At 40.4% G+C, this 20,044-nt stretch overlaps 1 protein-coding gene across 1 annotated transcript; it reads right to left on the bottom strand.

The window, feature by feature from the left end:
• Positions 1-8,158: 8,158 nt before the first annotated feature.
• On the bottom strand, positions 8,159-19,463 carry plekha3 (pleckstrin homology domain containing, family A (phosphoinositide binding specific) member 3). The gene is made up of 8 exons (XM_074676399.1): positions 19,112-19,463; positions 16,462-16,578; positions 16,225-16,374; positions 15,993-16,114; positions 15,489-15,593; positions 14,903-14,946; positions 12,476-12,570; positions 8,159-12,211 (listed from the first exon to the last, which is right to left on the bottom strand). Exons 1-8 carry the CDS (start codon positions 19,149-19,151, stop codon positions 12,099-12,101), a joined length of 786 nt encoding a protein of 261 aa, XP_074532500.1. The 5' UTR covers positions 19,152-19,463; the 3' UTR covers positions 8,159-12,098.
• Positions 19,464-20,044: the final 581 nt, after the last annotated feature.

The following is a 20,044-nucleotide window of genomic DNA, read 5'->3' as shown; positions in this document are numbered from 1 at the left end:
AGAGTTATTCTGACACAAGTAATCTGTAGGCTTTGTAAACCACAGAAGAAACTAGGCTGCATCTTTTTTTAATTCCCTCTACACAGCATGTATATGACGTGATTTTTTTTTAATTATCATTTGTCCAATCATCTTTTAAGTTATATTTTTCAAAGATTATTTATTCATCATAGCAAACTTTTATGCATTCTTACTTGTGCATTTGAAGAAGGAGATGTTTGAAACCTGGACACAATGATCGTGTTTTATTTATGTTGTATCCAGTGTGTGAACTTACACTGACCCAGCAACTGAAGAGAAAGGTCATTAAATGCTTTTCAGTGACAAACTTATCTTGACACTTAAGGTCCCTGGATGAAAATGAAAACGAAGGTAAATTCACTGATGAAGTGAACTGAAAGCTTTTGTCAACACGTTGTATGATGGGAAATTAAAAGTAGGTAAAGAGTAGAAAGGTAGAAAGGACATTTTTCACTACTCCTCTCAGTATTTCTGTCTCCAGAGTCCATTTGCTTTTTAACCTCCACCTCAGAAACCTGCATCCTCTGCCACCACTTACCTCAGAATTTCTGTGTGTGTGTGTGTGTGTGTGTGTGTGTGTGTGTGTGTGTGTGTGTGTGTGTGTGTGTGTGTGTGTGTGTGTGTGTGTGTGTGTGTGTGTGTGTGTGTGTGTGTGTGTGTTGTTGGCAGTTGTAGTGGAAACACTTTGTCCCTGTGGGGACATCTGGAGAGACTTAGTAACTGCTATAGGTAGAACAAACCACACACACACACACACACACACACACACACACACACACACACACACACACACACACACACACACACACACACCATACAAAGAGCCCCTTGTGATGTTTTTCATGAACTTGGAGACCGTCCATCTCTGCCCTGTGAAGTTGAAACGGAAAATACTGCCCTGTTGTCCTCAGCAAACAAACACCTGCATTTCCATATCAGAGGCTGACAGTTAGAGGTGACGTTCTCTGTTTGGAAACCTGACCTGAGGTTGTTCAAGCTTCAGGTCTGAGCAACAAAAATGAACAGTTTAGTTGTAGAATACAGCTGATAAATAAAGTTGGCAATTATTTTCCTATCCTTTTTGAACTGTCCAATACATGGAAAACACTGTGCGTTAAGAAAAATGGGGAAGAGTCATGTCAAACACACAGGATTATGCAAGGAAGGCAAATATGTACCATATGGTTCACAGAAATTAGACATGTAGATGTATATAATCACAAGTTTGTGTAAAGTAACCACACAAAAAAACAACAAAAAAACTGATGGTAGTCACTGGAAGGGGTATAAAGAAAACCAACATGTATTTCTTGAACTGTGTCGTTTTTTTGCATTGAGGTGTTCAATTCCACTGGGACTAAAGAAATTAATGTGTGAAGAGTTTTGCCACGTTTTGTCAAAATTAGCAAGTGCAACCAACGGTTGCAAGCTGGCTTATTACATTTTATATTGATAAGATTGTATTGATACCAATACCCTTATTGATTCTGCTTATCAATCCATTTCTTTACCAATTCACTCATTGATTCCTCTTGAGATTTTTCTCTGCACAAAAAGTAGCTTTACAGGTTTTCTGGGTCAGCAACATCAAATTGAGTTTATAAATGAATAAATATGTAATTGGTCACTGTATCTGGATACCTGTGGCTGTAAATAAGTAAAAATTACATATCATGTGAACTGTTCTGCACTGATATGTTATATATTATTGACTCAAGTAGGCCATCTAGTGTCTCAAAGTGGTTATAGCACTATTTTAAGTTGTTTGGAACCTTTGCGACGCCAGCCATGGGCCTGCACGTAACTTTTCTGTCATTTACCTGTTAGTATTTCCACATTTGGAGTTCTTAGTATTTTTTACAAAGACTCAAGCTGCGTTTCCACCAGTCCGGTTCGGTTCGTCTCGGTATGGCATGCATTTTGTGGCAATTCCACTGACTTATCCCGGGACAAATCCTCCAAAAACCGAGACAAGCCGTCCCACTTTTTGGGACCCTTTTGTATGGGTGCCAGACTGAAACAATCCACGCTTGGAAGGTGGAGCTACAACACTGCAGACCGTTGATTGGTCAGTAAAATCGTCACTCACCATGCTACAGCGGCTGCAGTTCTCCTGGCGGCACACAGTCTTCTCTGAAACGAAGTTTGATTGCACTTTGTATCAAAGAGCTTAATGCCAGTCACAGAGGACAAAATGCTGGATCTCTCCCATTGTTGCTCTTTGTTTACTGTTCTTCTCCGTTGGATTTATTAGCAGGGTACACTGTGTCGTGCTGCTATGCTGTCACACTACATGCGGCCGTCAGCATCTAGCTTACATGGGCCTTCCACAAGGGCGCACGGTTGGCTGTGAAAACGCAAACAAGACCGACTCCAACCATGCCAACCCGTTCCAAACCGTACTTATCTAAACCGGACTGCTTGGTGGAAACGGGGCTTAACTGTGGTATGTTTCTGTGATAAAAGTTGAAATTCTATTATGAAGTCGAAGTTATGCCTTTGTATGCTGACTGCTAGCTTATCAATGCAATTTCCTGTATACGTTAACAACAAGCTAGTACTATTTTGTTTATATCATTTTTGGTAAGTCAGGAGATTTATACCATGATGAATGTATTGAATAGGAATCTCCTGTGAGAGAGTAATGCACATTTCTTTGTGTGTTCAGTTCTTCAGTGAAACTTTGAGCTGAAAATTCTGATTCAGAGTTTTCTTGGGAAACTGTTACCTGCTAAACGGCAGGCTAGTCGACGTAGGGTCCAGCAACTCAGGCGTAGTGTAAAGAACTGACAAGGGAATTGCTAAGCACCAAGTCTAACGAAATATTTATAATTGATTCTCAGCAGGAACTGGTTATTGATTCTCATCCCTAACATTTTTTAACTTTACTGAAAGAAACATTGAGCAACTTGTGAAGTTTTAGTTGTACTTATGGATTTCATACAGAACTGGATACTTTCATCAGATGTCTTTCATCAGATCAGCATGACGTCACACATGTCAGAAATCTGACTCTAAACAGACCCCAAAGCACAGCAAACTCAGTTCATTCAAGGTCTGCAAGAAATCACACCTGTCAGCTTTATGTTTTAATTCTACCACGTGTTTTTCACATACATGCTATAAATGACAGAAAACACACACATGCTGTCTGTAATGTCTCTTCTATGTGTAAGGAAACTGCATGTGGGAGCAGTGCCAGCAGGACTGTGGAAAGAGAGCGTGCACATGAGTGTGTGGAGCTGGGTGCAGCGGTTGTGGTCGTAACACAGGGAGTGTGAGTGGAGGAGGTGGTACCATTTGACCCTGAGCTGACAGAGGATCAAAGAGCTGAGCTTGTTGTTGCTGGTGTTGATATGACAGCTGGAGTGTTGGTTGTTGTGGGACCTGAGGCAGACGCAGCTGAGGTTTCTGTAAAGATGGAAGTGATCTCTGTGACCATGTTAACCTGTCCTGGTGCATCAGAGAAACCTGTGGGTACGGTGGGTTCCTGATTCTTGGGCCTTCACCATAAATTTCCTCCGTTGTTGCTGGCGCATGCAGGCGCTGCTTCTTGACGTATAAAGGGTTTTCATCTTGTCTCTTGGATAAAACCTGCAGGTGGAGGGTGGAGATGATTGTAGGAGGACGTGGCAGGAGGGAGAAAGGGACGAGGTGAGGACGAAAGGAGGAGGGTAGAGAGTAAGATTTGATAAGTGGTGCTCTTCGAGCGCCGCACTTTCTTTCACTTTTTTCTCCCTGGCTCTCCAACGTCTCTGCTGTCGGCTCTTGTACATCCTCATCTTTCACCTCAGATTCAGGTTCAACTGTTTCCTCTGGCTCAGGAAGCTCAAGTGTTTCAGATGGATCTTTCCTGGAGCTGCTGCTGCTGCTGCTGCTCAGACTAGACTCTGCCTCTGACTCAGAGTCCACATCGGGGCCAGAGTCTTCAGCTGATGAGCTGGATTCACCGCCCAAATCTCTCCTGGCCTTGTGGTTGTAGCAGGAAGCACAGCGAGGTAGATGGAGGAACACAGGGCCTGATCTGGGCTGGACAGGAAGGGAAAATTAAAACCTAGTTGGTTTGCATAACAGTGTTATTATCCCACATTGTCTTTGTTGGGTTAAAAAGAACTGATTGAGAAATATTCCCACAAACATGTAGCAAGAAAATTAGGAGTTTGACAGCATTTTATGGTTTTATTTTTTTTTTTTTTCCAAACATGGTAAACCTTTTGGTATTAAACAATCTGTTGTCAAAATTAAGTGTCACTGACATCAGTACATTTGGTTAGGTTCCCGTGAGAGCCAGTAACTGGAGAGGGTAGCTAGCTACACAGTAACATCAGGCCGAGCACCCTGCAAAGTTAAGGTGTGATGGATCAGTTCCTCTGTATACTGGGTTACTAAAACCTGAAACTAGTTAAATTTCTGAGAATCGTCGCTTTTGGCATTTGAATATCTTTGTGGCTACAAAATAACCTCCAAAAACTTTATATTTCATCACCTGAACTCTTAAAGGGCCATTTACATGACAACGGTTTTAGGGTGAAACGCAAACGTTTTGTTGCGTTTCAGCCTCGCGTATACACGGAAATGGCGTTTCAGCCGACCTAAAACGCAAACTTTTGAAAACGGCCTCCTGAGTGGGATTTTTCTGAAACACTCCCGACACTGTTGCCGCGTAAACAGTAAGCCGGCGTTTTCAGTGGAAATGCTGACGTCACACTCCACCTCGCGCGCATACGACAGGATAACAGTACCGTTGTTATGATCGTCGCAAACCACCATGTTGTGCTTGTGCTGCTGAATCTGCTGAATCTACCGACTGTCTATCAACAAAATGTGCATCTGTTGCTCCACTTTTTCACTTAGTATTCCCCAATACACCAGATGATCGGCTCAACTCTACTTCAGTGGAGATCTCCTAAAAATGGCTTCTGGACAAGACAGTTATTGCACCACCTACAGGCCTGTTATGCTTACTACAGAGTTTTCAGTCCATCAGCGTTTCCGTGTAAACGCAGATTTTTTTCCCACTGCGTTTTCACAGCGTTTTAGCGTTTTCAGATTAAACGCTGTGAAAACAGGGCCTAAGATTCCAACAGTGTGGAGCCTGGAAGCACACACAAATGTCTTTTTCCTGAAACTTGGTTTAAGTTTGTGCTTTCTTCTCCTGGAAAAAATACTGTCATGACAAGAACATCTTAAGTGAAAAGTGATTCATCTTTTACAGACGTTCTGACTTTTTACTCCCTGCCGCCCTGACGTTAACATTTTAAATGTGCAGAGCTCCTTAAATAAAACACTGCGGGTCATTTGTCAGAACCTAATTACATGGGCATTTTACCATCAGTCGTCAAAGGGAATCTAGTAATGATCAAAACGACCAGATACAAATAAAGTTTTAAATGTTAAAAGTTAGCTAAACAGGCTTATTTCTATGCCTTTAACCATGTTCTGCTGAGAGCAGAGTAAATAGTTTGAAGCTATTATAAAGCCAAATGTCTACAGAGGCACGAGGTTAGAAGGAGGATGAGTCAACAAAACAACAAAACAGTCAGCTTTAAAGAGAGCGAAAAAACACCCTTACAGGACGCCTGTCTCAAAATGAGACTGACCTGGGCACAAAAGGGATGGACCAGTGAGCAGGGGTGAAAAACTACTTACTAAAGTAAAGAAGATTTTACAAAATGCGTGCACCTTCCTCACCACGGCTGCTAGATATCAATTATCTGGTAGTAACACTGTTGATGAAAACCTTTATTAATTATAAGTTTTTATTTTTGTATTTCTTTTCCTCTAGATCCACTTGTTTTTCCACCTAGTCTTACATCTCATGTAATGTTTTTTAAAATTTTTGTCCACAGACTCCCAAATCTGCCAGTAATAAGATAACTGCTTCAAACCCTCTACATCATACATGTGATGGAAAAGTCCACACTCCTGTTTTCCTGCTGTCATCTTTTTCTATCTAACCAGGAAACATTTGGATCCTGGTTAGATAGCATCTCAAACGCTCCCTCATACGCCTCCTCCTCTGACTCCTCCCATGGCGCTGTCAGCTTTACGTAATATTTCGTGCCTGTTTAAAAGTGTGGTTCTACTTTTATTACATTTCTCTCTGAGCACCACAGGCCCCTCCAGCTACGCTGAAATGTTCAAACACTTACCTTTATTTGTTTTGGACTCTCAGGATTCTGGTCCTCCAAGGAGTCTCCAGCGTGTGACTGAGGTCCTCGAGGCTGATCATCTTCTGTATTCATCGTTCCAGCTGTCTCACGTCTTTAGGTGTATTCATCTCAAACCCTGTCAAAATCCTTCAGGAAAGAAAATAAAAATATTGTTGCAGTCCTTTATTACAAAAGACAGGGACTATTTACGAGGAGGAAAGTATCTGTGTTTTTACCAATAACGCCTCCAGTAATCTTACTGGGCAGCTGTGTCTTTGCTTTCTTGCAGGTCTTTGAAGTTTTATAGTGACTACACTGGATAGACATCAGCTGGTGTTCTTTATAATGGATGCAAAAACTAGTGCTGCACGATTTGGGGAAAAGGTGCGATTTGCGATTAGGTGGACAATATTGCGATTGCGATTGTGCTTGCGATTTAATAAAAAAAAGTTGTGTCATGATGAGTCTATGAGTCTACAGACTTGCTTGGTTATCATGGAGGAAAATCTGAATTGCGTGTGCTGACATTGCGATTGCGATTGCGATTGCGATTGCGATTGCGATAATCGTGCAGCCCTAGCAAAAACTCAGAAATATTGAATCCTCATGCTGAATGTAAGAAAAGCTGAATGATCATTTGCCATACTTTCATGGAAAAAAAATATTACAGGTATTCACCCTGTGACACAGAGCAATATCCTCGTACAGTACCATGCAGAGTCTGTCAGAGTCAGATCAAACATGTAGCGGCAGTTTTCAGGCTTCTGGAAAAAAATTACCATTGAACTGCACCGACACGCTTAGGTACCATAAAGCAAGACTACAAACTCACCAGTTAACATCTGCTCTCTATAAAATCATTTCATATTTGAGCCTTTTTGCTTGTAGTGGTTTGATTTTTGATCGCTCTTCTTATTGATTTCTAAAAACCACCCGCTGCCCTTTTGGTTGATGTTTTTACAACTTTGTAAAGCAATTTAAATTGTTTCGTCACAGAAATTTGCCGTGTAAATAAACTTTTATTGCCTAAGGTATGGCATTCAGGTCAGGTCTTGTGCTAGCAAAGTTGTTCTAAGACTGCATCATAAAACACATTACATAAGCCCTGTGTTTAAAATGTTACATAATGCTACAACTATTGTTTAAGTATACTTACAGTTATGATCAGATCAGAGTAGAAAAGAAGCGACCTCTGACTGATGATAGTACAGTGAAGTTTATAAGGTCACCATCACTTGAGTTTGACTCTAACATAAGCATTCTTCCTTTATAGTTTTGTGTTTTTAACAATTTTGAATAATTTTAGAAATGTTTTGGTAAAATTTGGAAAACCTGGAACCAGAAACTGTTGATCTTGTAAGATCAGGGAAGTAATCATTGATTTTAATTAAATGTAATTAAAGCTAAATATTATCTTTTTGATTCATCTGTATAAAAATCATGATTTAGTTAGGTATTTTTGTCTAGGCCTACTAATTTGGTACCAAATAAATAAGTAATCTTGTTTATCAGTAAGCATGAAATATCACCTCAAATTACAACTAAAGAAAAATTTGTCAAGGACATGCACTTACTCATTTCCCCTCTCTGTCCTCTTCAGCTCCAGGACGCAGCTCGACTGTCAGGTCGACTTCCCGCTCTCACCTTCTCTCACCTGCATTTGTTCATTTAAATGAGTGTTCCAACCCATGAGTGCGTACGTGTGTTTTACACCGTTTCTAGAGTACACAGAGGGTCACACTGATCCCGGCATTGACGAAGACGGAAAGAAAAAGACACAGATAAGACACACACACCCCCTCTGTAAACACACTGCGGGATCATCCTCCAGGCTGCTCCACAAACTCCCACCAACTGACATAACTCTCTCTAGTGTTAGAGCTGCTGGATTTATTCAGCTGTCAATCAGATACACTGTACAGACAAAGTTGCTCAGTGTCACACACACTAAAACACACACACAGACCTTTAGGTTCACCTCAGTTTAAAATATTCTTTTATTCAGACATTAAAAAGTCAGATACAACCACATCACTCTGTGCAGAGAAACTTAAGGCATGAAAAATCTCTGCGCTGGTTTGTCCAAAACTCAACTGGCTGTCAATCAAAAAAACTTCATAAAAGAAAATATGAGTCAGTCATAAATCAGCAGCTTCAGCTGTCGCCTTCAACACCATGTGACGCAGATTTTACACTTTGAGTTTGGCTTTCCACTCTGACATGCAAACTTAAAATAGCAAGAGTCAGCTTAGCATACACTTCAGAAACAGGATAACAGCTCACCCAGTACAGATCGATTCTAAAATGATAGACTGGTTCCAGTTTTTCATTGGATTATCTGCAACGGATTGAATATTTAACAAAATCATTGATAAAAGCTTTGTACATTCATAAAATTGAACATTTGCAGCTCATCTTCAAAAGATGAAAACCTGTGAAACATTTGGGGGCGTCATTTTGCAGGAAATGCTCGAAGCCCACTGACGTAAGATTGTAATGCACGTCACTGTAGTCCACACTGACTTGAATGAAAAAGTCTGAACATGGTAAATGGAATCTATTTTTAAAGATTAATCAAAGCTCTGCTGTGCTGTTTCATGTGATTAAACTCAAATGATTCGATACCATAAACTGAACACTGAGCTGTCTGATCATAAACTGAACTCTTGACAGCGACCAGCCGCCTCTGGAGAAACATTTTGTCACAGTATTCACCAAATGTGAAGGGGAACTGAGAACACTTTCATTTTATTTTCAATAAATACTGAACAAACATTTTGGTAAAAGTGAGAAAAGGTATTTTGTGCGTTTATGAACTCTTACTGTTACACAGTAACAGGCTGCTGCAGAACATCCTTTCAAAATAAGACACTTGACATAAAGTTTCTTTTTCTCTCAGCATCAGTTTTACAATCATCACCACAGTTACTGGCCACAGGACCTTCATCACTGTATCCTTTTATTCAGAGTACCGACAAAAATGACAACTAAACATCTCTCTAAAGTGCATATCAACCACACAGATGCTCTGTAAGGGGAAGTTTCTGAATGTGTTTGGTGCAGTTTGTCGTAGAGAAATTTCATTTGGCTTAATTCCCTACTTTGATCACACCAGTTAAAATAGAAGATCTTTCAGATGAATGTGGCTGATATTTGAGGAGCAGTGAACTGTCCCGTCGATTGTTGGTTTTACAGGCGGAGGTTTTCCTTCTGAAGTGCCTCTCGTACATCAACGCTTTTTAAAAACAGAGAAATCTGTGTTGTGTTGTTACTTCCTCATCCTCAGCTCATCTGTTTCCAAGCATGAGACGCATGTTGACTCCATGTTCAGATGACGTCTCTCATAAATTCTCAGGATTATTGACTTTGTGTTCATGACGTCTTTGGCGCTTGCCCAAGTGGCAAAGCATGTCACAAAACTACAGTGTGACTAGTTACATTTGCTTTGTTGAGTTAGTGGTGACATGGTGCAACACTGTCTATTGTCAACAGTAGACAGACACATGAGTTCATCCAAAAACAAAACTCATCATTGAGTTAAACTGCTTTGGACAAGCAACTAACATTTGGTGAATCACGGCCTGATTCTTTTGACTTTAGTGGCTCAACCCTTACATACTGTTTACCAAAAATGGATTTTAGATCAACCAGCGTGGGTCAAGGGAAACGGTTGCTCCACCACTCTCCCATTTATAATACACACAGGATTCAAAGGGAGCCTCAACACTGTCACAGGGAACCATGCTGTTCAGGTAACAGTATGTAAAGGCTAAGATAGCTACTTATTAGCTTGACAAGCAAGCGATCTAGCTAATGGAGCAAAACAACTTCATAATGTTGGCTCATTCATCCAGAGTCACCAAGTTGACCTGCTCATTGACCAGCTTTGAAATTAAACCTCTACTTTACTGACTTTCAATGAGATTTAACTGATCAACACCCCATACAGCAAACTAAGTCACAGCTAGCAGGCTAACCTTGGCTTTTTTTGGCAAATGATAAATTGAGTAAAATACTTTAACTGGAAAAAGTTGATGTGTAGATATGATCATGGTAATAACCTAAAATTGTGTCTACACAACAGGAAAGGCAGTTTAAGAAATGGCGCTAAAATGGGTTGTTAGCTTTGGCAGCATAGAGAAACAAACAAACAAACACTGTTAACCCTAACCCCAACTGAAAAAAACAAACTAATATAACAAATTCACTCACAGCCATGTGCACAAAAAGCTTAATCTGAACTGACTTCATTTGTCTGAACGCTTTCGTCACGTGGCCCTGAGATCTCCACACACTGAAACTCCACAGAGCATGTGCTAACTGAGGAGATCATCAACTAAAAAAAACGTGCATGTTAAATAAACACAGATGCAGCGTTTATGAACAAATTCATGGAAGTGTTTTTATGCGTTTTGGCTATTCGTGTTTGCTGTGTGTTGAGCCCTCTAGGCCACCGTACTTCAGTCTTTTCAGCTTCCTGTGTGGCTGGGATTAATACAAAACGAATGGCTCAATAAACATTAAAAAGCAGTAACTCAAAAGCATTCACACCTGTCTGAGAGTGGCTTAAATGGAGTGCAGGCACATCTGATTTCTCTGTCGGATCCGTTCTCAAACTGTTTGCTCTTTTAACTTTAACTTGCTGTAGTCGTGCTGTCAGTATAAGTCATTATCAAGTCATGGTTTGCTGTGGATTGGCAACTTTGACGTGTTGCATGTTGTGAGACTGAAGACCAAGATGCATCTAAAGAAATCAAGTTGCATCATAACCAATAAGGCTTGACCTGCTCAAATCGCATTTCACGCTTTGTTTTACTTGTAGAACCTCAAGAGTCAATCCATAAAAATCTTGCTTGGTCAAAGATTGGATTGGCTGTTTGGAGCGAACTGGTCTTTGGGACTGAGCAGATCTGAGTCTTGTCTTTTGAAGTGCAAGAAGATAAACAAGCAGAAGAAGGTGGAAACTCCTCGAGTAAAGAGCTGCGGGTTAAACTGCCATTCTGACGCCAGTTTTTAATGCCCAGACACCATCAAGGATGAGAACGACCAGCTTGACCGTCAAAACTTTGCTGTAACAAGACAGATGGCACATGTAATGCAGAGAATTACATTTGTGCAATCTTTGGCATCTGAAAACCTATACTCCTCAGTGTGTGAGGGAGAAAAGTGGCCTCAGCTGATCAGTACAAGTCCAGTCTCATCTTGAGCTACACTCTGCACTCTATCAAAAATCACCTCTGAAAGGAAGAGAAGATGTCAGAGGATTTTTTTACGCCTTTGCTTTCAGAGTCCTGACCAAAGAACGTGGATGATTCTTGTGAGATTTAAAGAACAGAAACAAAAAAAGATGCTGACTGAGTGGAAAAGGCAGAAAATGCTGTGTGAGGAGATACTTCCTCCTTCAAAACATCCACAATTAAAACTTTCTCATCTCCAGGTCCAGTAAGAACAGTGAAGGATCAAGTCTAACATCCAAACAGTCCAAAGGATTCACGGTTATTCAAACACACACTGCACCATAGAGCTGCCTATACCACAAACGCACTCCTGCCACTGAGGAAGTCATTAAGTCTCCAGGATTGTGTCCACCCTTGATGACACAAATGCATCTTGTCCTCTCGGTCCGTTGAAGTGTCATAAATTTTACTCTCTGTTCCCGAGCAGACGGGTCTGTCTTCACTCTCTCTGTCTCTCTCCAGTGTGTTGAGACTAAAGAAAATCACAGATATGACTCCAAAGTGCATATTTGGCAATCAGATGACTTGAGGGGAAAAGCACACGATTGGACGGACCTGAGGAGGTCAAACGTGGAACTCATCCCCAGATTAATGAAGTTACCCAACGCAGTCACTATCTGTGGGATCCATCTTTGAGATGTTGTGTGTTTCTCACAGAGTCCAGCAGGTTTGGATGAATGCAGGTTCTTCAGATGGACAGGTCAGTGTCTGTGTCTGTGGGTGTGGTCTTTGGGCTCACACTGCCCCCTCCTCTTTCTTCAGGAATGGAGGATGAGTCCCCATTAAGCCCAGGGAGCACACCTAGAACAAACACACACACACACACACACACACACACACACACACACACACACAAACCTGTATCATAACTTCCTTGAGTCAGTTTATGTTAACTGAAGACAGATGATGCGGAGGAGAAGCTGGGTGTGACATCTCAGAGTTAAAATTGATACCGCCCTCATGGAGTGTCGGTGAACCAAAGTTCACTCCATCCTCGTCTTACTGGTATACAGTTCCTCTTTTTTACCTTAAATATTAAAACAGGAAAAAACAAGAATGTCTTACGTTCAGAATCATACACTGAGCTGTCAGAGCATGTCCGGTTCCTGCGCTGAGTCGACCTCTGACTTCCACTCAAGTACTCCTTGAGCACACCTGACCTGTGGAGGGTGAATACAATTGTTGACAAATTAATTAGTGTTTCTGTTTGGTTCCTCAAATATGTATCCCATTGAAATATACACTTTTACTTTTTTAAACAGCAGATAGTTTCTAAATCATTTTTTTAGATATCACATTTTATTAAATCTTCCTATTTTGAAAGAGCCCAAACCCACAAGCAAATATGTGACCCCAGACAAATTCAGTCTTTTTGATTTTCAGCAGAAATACACATTGTCACTCCGCATATTTTGATTCCAAGAAGCGAGTACCTCTCTTTCGTTCTGCCCATTAATGCTAAACTTCATAACTTTACCTGGAGCCAAAAAAGAAAGAAAGAAAAAAGAACAAAAGCACCATCACCTTTCCCCTCAAATATTATATATTCTAATATTCAACAAATTATCCCTAAAGACTATGAAAACAAAATCATGTCAACATGCTTGAGAAGGGGGTATGTGACAATATGAAATTAAAGGTATAAAATTCTGAATACAAATTCCTCCAGTTTGATTTCTCTGTTAAGTGTAACTGATGAGTTGTTTTTTAAATTCTTTGCTATGTAATCCCTTATCTCTAACGCTGAAGCTGTATTAAAGTATTAAAGGACAGTTTCACCTGGTTATACTGCCAAACGTAATGAAGTATGAGGTGTTTGAGACATTGCAATGCCGCCTCCTGGTGTTCATGACTGATACTACAGTTAATTAGGCAAAGCAAGTTTATGTAGCACATATGGACTTAACTCTAATTGTCGGTGGCAGCTGCTGGTCAGTAAAGGAGGGGAAGCTAATTTTTTTCCAGCCTACATCATAAATTTGTTTATTTATTTAAACATAGATTCTACCCTCTGTTCCTTTTCAAGAAAATGATCTGTGACCCTGTCGTACCAACCAGGTAATTTTCCTGGGATTTTACCAGTTTTCTCTCAGGACGCGGTCACACTGGCCAATCGTGCCGTGCCTAACCACGCTTCAGCCGTAAAGCACGTTTGGAATGGCCAGTGTGACCGCAACTGTACCGTGCTCAAGCACGATTCCCTTCTGTGCTTCGGCACGCTTCGAAGAGGTGGGCTTCAGCACGGTTTACTTCATGCACGAGCACAAGCACGCGGACAGCGCGTGCGATCCATCACGTATAATCACCGCGAGCGCATCTCTCGACCATTTTAAACAAAGAGGGGGTGTTAGAGGGCTGTGTTGGTCAAAAACGACTCAATATAAGTCCAAAAGTCTCTAAAGTTGTAGCAGTGCTCTCTTTGTCTCATTGTGCTGACTCTGATGAGATCGCGCTTCATGTAAACAAATGCGTCACGATGACGTAGGCGGGCTGTGCGCGTGTCTGATACCCTAAAGTCTGGTTCATATTGGGGTAGTGTGACCTCCGGCTGTACTCTCCAGCTGGGGATCGGCGCTACAGGGGGGCAATTGTGCTTAAGCACGTTTTGGATGGCCAGTGTGACCGCGTCCTCAATGGCCAGCAGAGCTAGACTGCTTAAACGGCCTTGGCCCATTGTGTTGTGGGTTTAAGACTTGAGCCGCTTTAAACAGGAGAAGCTCCTCTCTACACCTGCAGGCTGTAAGTGTGAGTGACAGGGGGAGAAGCTCCACAGCTGTAGCTGTAGCTGCTTACTGGTGAAAAGAGAGAATCTTTAAACACAATGCCCATCGTTTTTAAGAAAGGTAAACTCGCTGGGGATCGATAAAGCCACCAGATCAGTCCAGAACAACTGAATGTACAAGTCAGAAGATGCTCTGGTGGAGGGTTATACTTCCAAGATGGCTGACTGGCTTATTTCATTGTCAATCAAAAAGGGATTCGGCCTCATACAGATCATCCAATCATCATGCAGAAGCCCAGCGTCCAGGCCAGCCCACTGCCTCATTGACCCCCAGAGTCTTAGAGCACTTGCCACAGCTAATTCTATATGGTTAGCATGATAGTTTGAAGTTGAACTGAAGTCAGAATGAATCAGATTTCAAAGAAAGTTAAGCTTATCAGAATCAAATATAAACCGTTGTGTTCATGCTCTTACTTTATAGTGCTGCTTCTACTGTTTTATTTAAATTATGGTTGGTTACTGTTATTCTGCTTGTGTCTTCTTGATTAGATTCTCACAGGCAGCTTGGATTATTTGTTCCGGTTTTGTTAACCACTATTGGCGACTTCTTTCCCAGACAAATAAAGTTATTACTGTTAATAAGCAGCGGCAGGACTCTGTAATGAGGCAGGCTGGTGCTTATTTACATAGCACATTTCAAACACAACAGCAGCTCAAAGCGCTGTACAATGGCGTAGAAACACATCATAGAGACTCACAGGAAGGCTCACCTGTCAAAGCTGTACGTTCCAGGGTGGCTGATTGACCTCTTCATCTGTGTGTGTGAAAACAACAAAAGGTCAGAATCAAGGATATGAAATGTTTCAATGTCAGACGTTTTGCAGCTTCCTGACTGTATTTCATTATGACTTTTTGAAAAATATCCTTCTACGGCTTCAAGGAGAGTACAATGTCACCCCCACTCAAAATCAATTCACAGACATCTCATGTATTTCCGAGGATCATTGTGCAATTCACATCTGCTTAATTAGATTTGGTATCGGTATTGTTGGGATTGTTTTCATGCTGAGTTCTTCATCTCAGCCAGCAGGCGTCAGGTGATTGATGGTAAGCAGAGCGTAACATAATGTGCAGTGTAGGATAAAAAATCTCTAATGTAAAGTACTGACAATAAAACTCTAATGTAGCTGGAGCCATATCAAAGCTCTGCGTTTACTGTGACTGAAAAAAGGAGATAGTTTTAGATCAATGAGGAGTTCATAGCAGGAACAAAAAACTAAATGAAGTCGCAGCAGTCAATAAAAAATCATTCTATACACTGATTATTCTTGAATTTACAAGATGACGTGGTATTACCCTTTCAGGAGGGCGAAGGTCAGGGGTCAAACTCTGGTTAGCCAGGCTCATACACTCCTCGAGAGTCCTGATGAAAGTGGCACATGTTGCACTGAGCAGAGAGGCCTGGAGAAAGAGAGCATAACCATCTGTCACTGCTTCACAAACACACAACAGGTCAGCTCATCAAAAGTGTTTCACTGTTATTATGTTCCATTTCCAGCTGTTTAAACAAAGGAAATTACTCATCAGAGCGATTTGTTTCTCTACTTGTTTGCCAAAAAAATAGTGGCCCAATTTTCCTGACACAGTAGCATTTTTAAGCATGAAACCATAAAGCGGATTTTAGATTTTCTGCCTGATGTGCCAAACTAATGCACGGTTTTGAACCGGTTTTAGACCAAACTAAGCATTTAGTGGTGTTGCTTACAAGGCTGTGAATGCTGCAGACCCAACTATGACAAACATTTACCATAAAAAAAAAAAAAAAAAGGTTCTGTGTGACAAGAGAAAGAAAATGTAAACCTCTGAAGTGGGCGGAGCCTCTGTGTCTGCTGTGTGCTGTGATTGGATTGTTTGGACCTGCTGGACGAGGAGGTCACAGTACAGCCGAAGTTCAGACATCTTTGTCTTTAAACAGTCAGGTCCTGGTGACACACACACAGAAACATGTCATTTAAAGCCTACAGAATGTTGAAAATAAAAGTAGCCCTGAATCATTGGTGAATGAATAAACTTAAATAAAAACTGTGTCTACCTTTGTGTTTGTGGCTGTCAAGTGTTCCTGCTTTTGATGAGCCTAAAGCCACCAGCCACCTCTGTCTCTCTGCAGCGTTCACTGCTCGGACATAGAAATGCTGTTCCCCAGGGATTATTAACTCCAGACGAGTGGGGTCTGTCGGATGAACTGGAACATATGATTGTAAAAACATGTTTTTATTTATTGTGTGACAAACACATACAACACGTGAGGCACCTGAAGAAGAGATCTAACCTTTAATATCACACACGGACATCTTAATGGATCCTTTGCTTCCTTTACCAACGTCATCCTCGCTGTCGTAGTATGAGATGACCCCATTCTCCAGGACGAACCAGCGCGGCTGCCAACCTGAGGACAGAAGACAAAGCCAGAACTCATGTAACATATATGTGTCTTTAGTTGGAGATTTAGAGTTGAATAGAGCAGTACAGATACATTTTACATCATCAGAGAACTAGTCAAACGCATTAACCACCTAACCACTTTTTTTTACCTTCCAGAACTGGGATGAGCTCATAAAAAACTCACAAATACTTGGCACTGCCATAAAATGACATCGAAATGTATCAAAGATGTCCCAAAAAAGAAAGAGTATTTAGGCTCTGCATTCCCTTTTTATCCAGATTCTCCCTCAAAAGTGTCTCCATACAGTGAGAAAAAAAGTATAATGTTGATACATTTTATACAGGGATAGACCGATTATCGGGGCCGATATTTGGCATTTTGGGGCATATTAGCATCTGCCTTTTTTTTAATCAGACGGCCGATATGAAACCCATTCAAAACTCTGTTTTAGCTCTGATGCTTCTCTGCACAGAATTTCTCCCTGCCTTCACTATGGAAGCCCTAGATCAGGGGTGGCCAACTAGTCAGAGACCAAGAGCCACAAAAATTCCAGAGGTACTATGGGGAGTCACATCACACACGGGGTCTTACAAACCACTTCCTCTTACACATATTCAAAATGACATAAAATGAAAATCAATACATTTCCAATTTTCAAAGCGAGATTTACTGTGTTTGTTGAAATTCGTACTAGAGAAGAGAAACTGAAACTTAAGTATCAATCCCAACTGATCCCAATGGTGGCATATATATATATATATATATATATATATATATATATATATATATATATATATATATATATATATATATATATATATATATGTATATATATATATATATATATATATATAGTTTAGATTGATCGACACACCATTACTTATAACTTTTTTTTTTTCGTGAATGGATCGAAGAGCCGCACACTGTAAGGCATAGAGCCACATGCGGCTCGTGAGCCACAGGTTGGCCACCCCTGCTCTAGATGGTCGTTTAAAATCAGTCGTGTAAAACCAAACAGAAAATTAATTCAACTGCATCACATGCCTGTAAAAGGCAGCACAAACTCAATTCTGTCCAGATTTGTTGCATTTACAAATCAAATTTTGAAAAACTTTATTTACTGTAGAAAACTTCAGCTATTTTTTTTAAGTTTTCATTTAACTTTATAAAACATGCTGCTTAGCCTGGGAGCTGTTAAATAAACATATACTTGAAGGCATTTGATTGCAGTTAAGTGTTGGAATTTGTATGGTTTTTTACACCAATACTTTCACTTTGACGGCAAATGAATATACGTTTCAAATATCTGTTATCAGCCTCCTTGCCTACTAATAATCAGTATCGGTATTGGCCCCAAAAAATCCATATTGTTCTATCTCTAATTCTATTGCTGCATGTATCTCAAATAAACCTAAGAAAAGAAAATCTGTGAAATAAAGAATGTTAAGGATATGTAAATAATGGAAATAATATGTTATAGTCTAAATTTTTGTATCTCATTTTTTTAAGAGAGAAACAAACTGTAAATAATGAAAACGTGACATTTGTTGAAGTCTGCACTTTAAAAATGTATTTTTTGGTGTGATTAAAACTTATTGAAAGACCAGCGCATATCTAGGGAACTACAGTATGACTTCATAATAATACTATTTATTTACATATTTTTACCTGTCATTTTTTTCTTTTGCTTTTTCTATGCTTTCATTCCCATTTTTTAGATCATTTTACAACATTTTAATCTGTTACAGGAACTCAACTGTGATTAAGACTGTGTCTTCCGTTGTGGTTTGTCTTTATGCTTCCTCAAATGTTTATTGTTTTTCACTTTGTTATTCAAGTTCAGCTGCTGTATGCCTCCAATAAACCATGCACATCTATCACAGCTTTTTAACTTCCAATGAAAATGTTCAGTCCTCTGCTGAACTTCCTCAAGCAATAAGAAGGAGGAGAGTTTTCACCTGATCAGAGCAGCCTGTTCACATGACTCTCATCACATTCACAGCTGACAGGCTCAGTTATGCTCGGAGTTATAAGCATGTCTGAGTGTTTTGTCCTCCACTGCTATTATTTATAGAGCTGCCATCATTAAAATCAAACGTCACGAGTCTCTTTTTGTTTCACACAATATGTAATGTGGCTCTTTATCTGTGTCTTGCTGTCAGTGACACCTTGAAGAGCATATGATGTTATCAAAAGCACTGTTTGTGAAAGGATGTCGTACCTTTCTTATATTGATGACATCTTTGAGCTCTTGGTGATGTTTGATGAGGAGTATTGTGACAAAGTAAACAGCCAGAATAAACACCATAACTAGTTTATTACACCATCCGTAGCCGTCACGTCTCATCCCTGTTTCACAGATGTTAGCTCATAGCTGCGGGGGTAACGTTCATATTTAGCAGTTAGTGGAGAATTTCGTACAATCCCCACTGTTGGCTAAATAAAAGAGTACAGTTCATAAATAAGTGAGAGTCCTCGGCTGGTCAATTAGGTATATTAGCTGTTATTCGGTCAACCAAATGAACTTGGGACTCACCTGTCATGTAATTGGTCCATTTATAGAGAATCCCCTCCATGATTTCACCTCACATCAGTTTACTGAGCTGTTAGCTCACTGTTAGCTGGAGTTAGCTCGGCAGGCTAGGAACTGGCTAACCCACAGTCGCCGTGACGTCAGTGTAACTCTGTCTCTCTCCGTGGACGGCTGGTTAAAATATAAACTTTATCAAGAGCTGCAGAGGATCTAAAAATAGGTCGACTGTTTGTGGTCTGCAAGCGCTTGAGGGCAGTGCAGACAGAACAATGTCAAGACAAGGTTTGTTTGTGTTGAGTTGCCCGTAAACCGGTCGGCTAACTTATGGCAGTCAGCTGATGGAGAAAAATGTCAACAAAACAGGCTCTGCTACGGAGTCCCACTAGGGCCATTTCACAGCAACGTATGGCGACAACTGGAATGTGGCTTCTCTGTATCATGAAATTAAGATTTTTTTTTCCCTGTTGAGATGTGTTTGATGAGGGGTTTGTGGTTTTTTAATAATTTAAATAATAGTTAAAATGTCCTCCACACTAAGTTTTCATTCTTATAAATCATTGTGGGTAATGGTGCTGAATATTCTGAATGACTAAAACTTAAAACAGGAAATAAACAACCTATTTTATTTTGATTTATGCTGCACATGCTCTCACAGAACAAATAAAAATTGACCTAAATAACCTCAATTGGAAACTTTTTGCATGCATTTTCAGGCTGCCCTAGGAGATTTGAGGTTTTTGATGGTTATAGGTATGTCCTGTTACTTTCAGGAAGAAAAAAAAAAACAAAACAAAACAAAGCAGGAGTTACAGCCTAATCATAACTCATTCATCAAACTATTTTCTCCCAGTATCCTGTTCAGGGCTGTGGGTAGCTGGAGTCTCTTCCAGCTGTCTTAGGACAAGAGGTGGTGTACACCCTGGGCTAGTCGCCAGT

Source organism: Halichoeres trimaculatus, unplaced genomic scaffold, assembly GCF_033239565.1.
Source record: "Halichoeres trimaculatus isolate MK-OKI-2021-1 unplaced genomic scaffold, fHalTri1.1 fHalTri1_scaffold_8, whole genome shotgun sequence".
NCBI lineage: Eukaryota > Metazoa > Chordata > Actinopteri > Labriformes > Labridae > Halichoeres > Halichoeres trimaculatus.
Note: the sequence above shows the minus strand (reverse complement) of the source record. Positions and strands in the feature narration are given on the sequence as shown.

What these genes read in the sequence shown, in the direction of transcription:
- plekha3 (XM_074676399.1), bottom strand. Translation starts at nt 19,151, where the DNA reads ATGGAGGGGATTCTCTATAAATGGACCAATTACATGACAG. An exon ending in AGGCTCCGCCCACTTCAGAG is followed by an intron (nt 15,594 to 15,992) that starts GTTTACATTTTC and finishes CTCTTTCTCCAG; the next exon opens with GCCTCTCTGCTCAGTGCAAC. An exon ending in CTCAGTGTATGATTCTGAAC is followed by an intron (nt 12,212 to 12,475) that starts GTAAGACATTCT and finishes TGTTTGTTCTAG; the next exon opens with GTGTGCTCCCTGGGCTTAAT.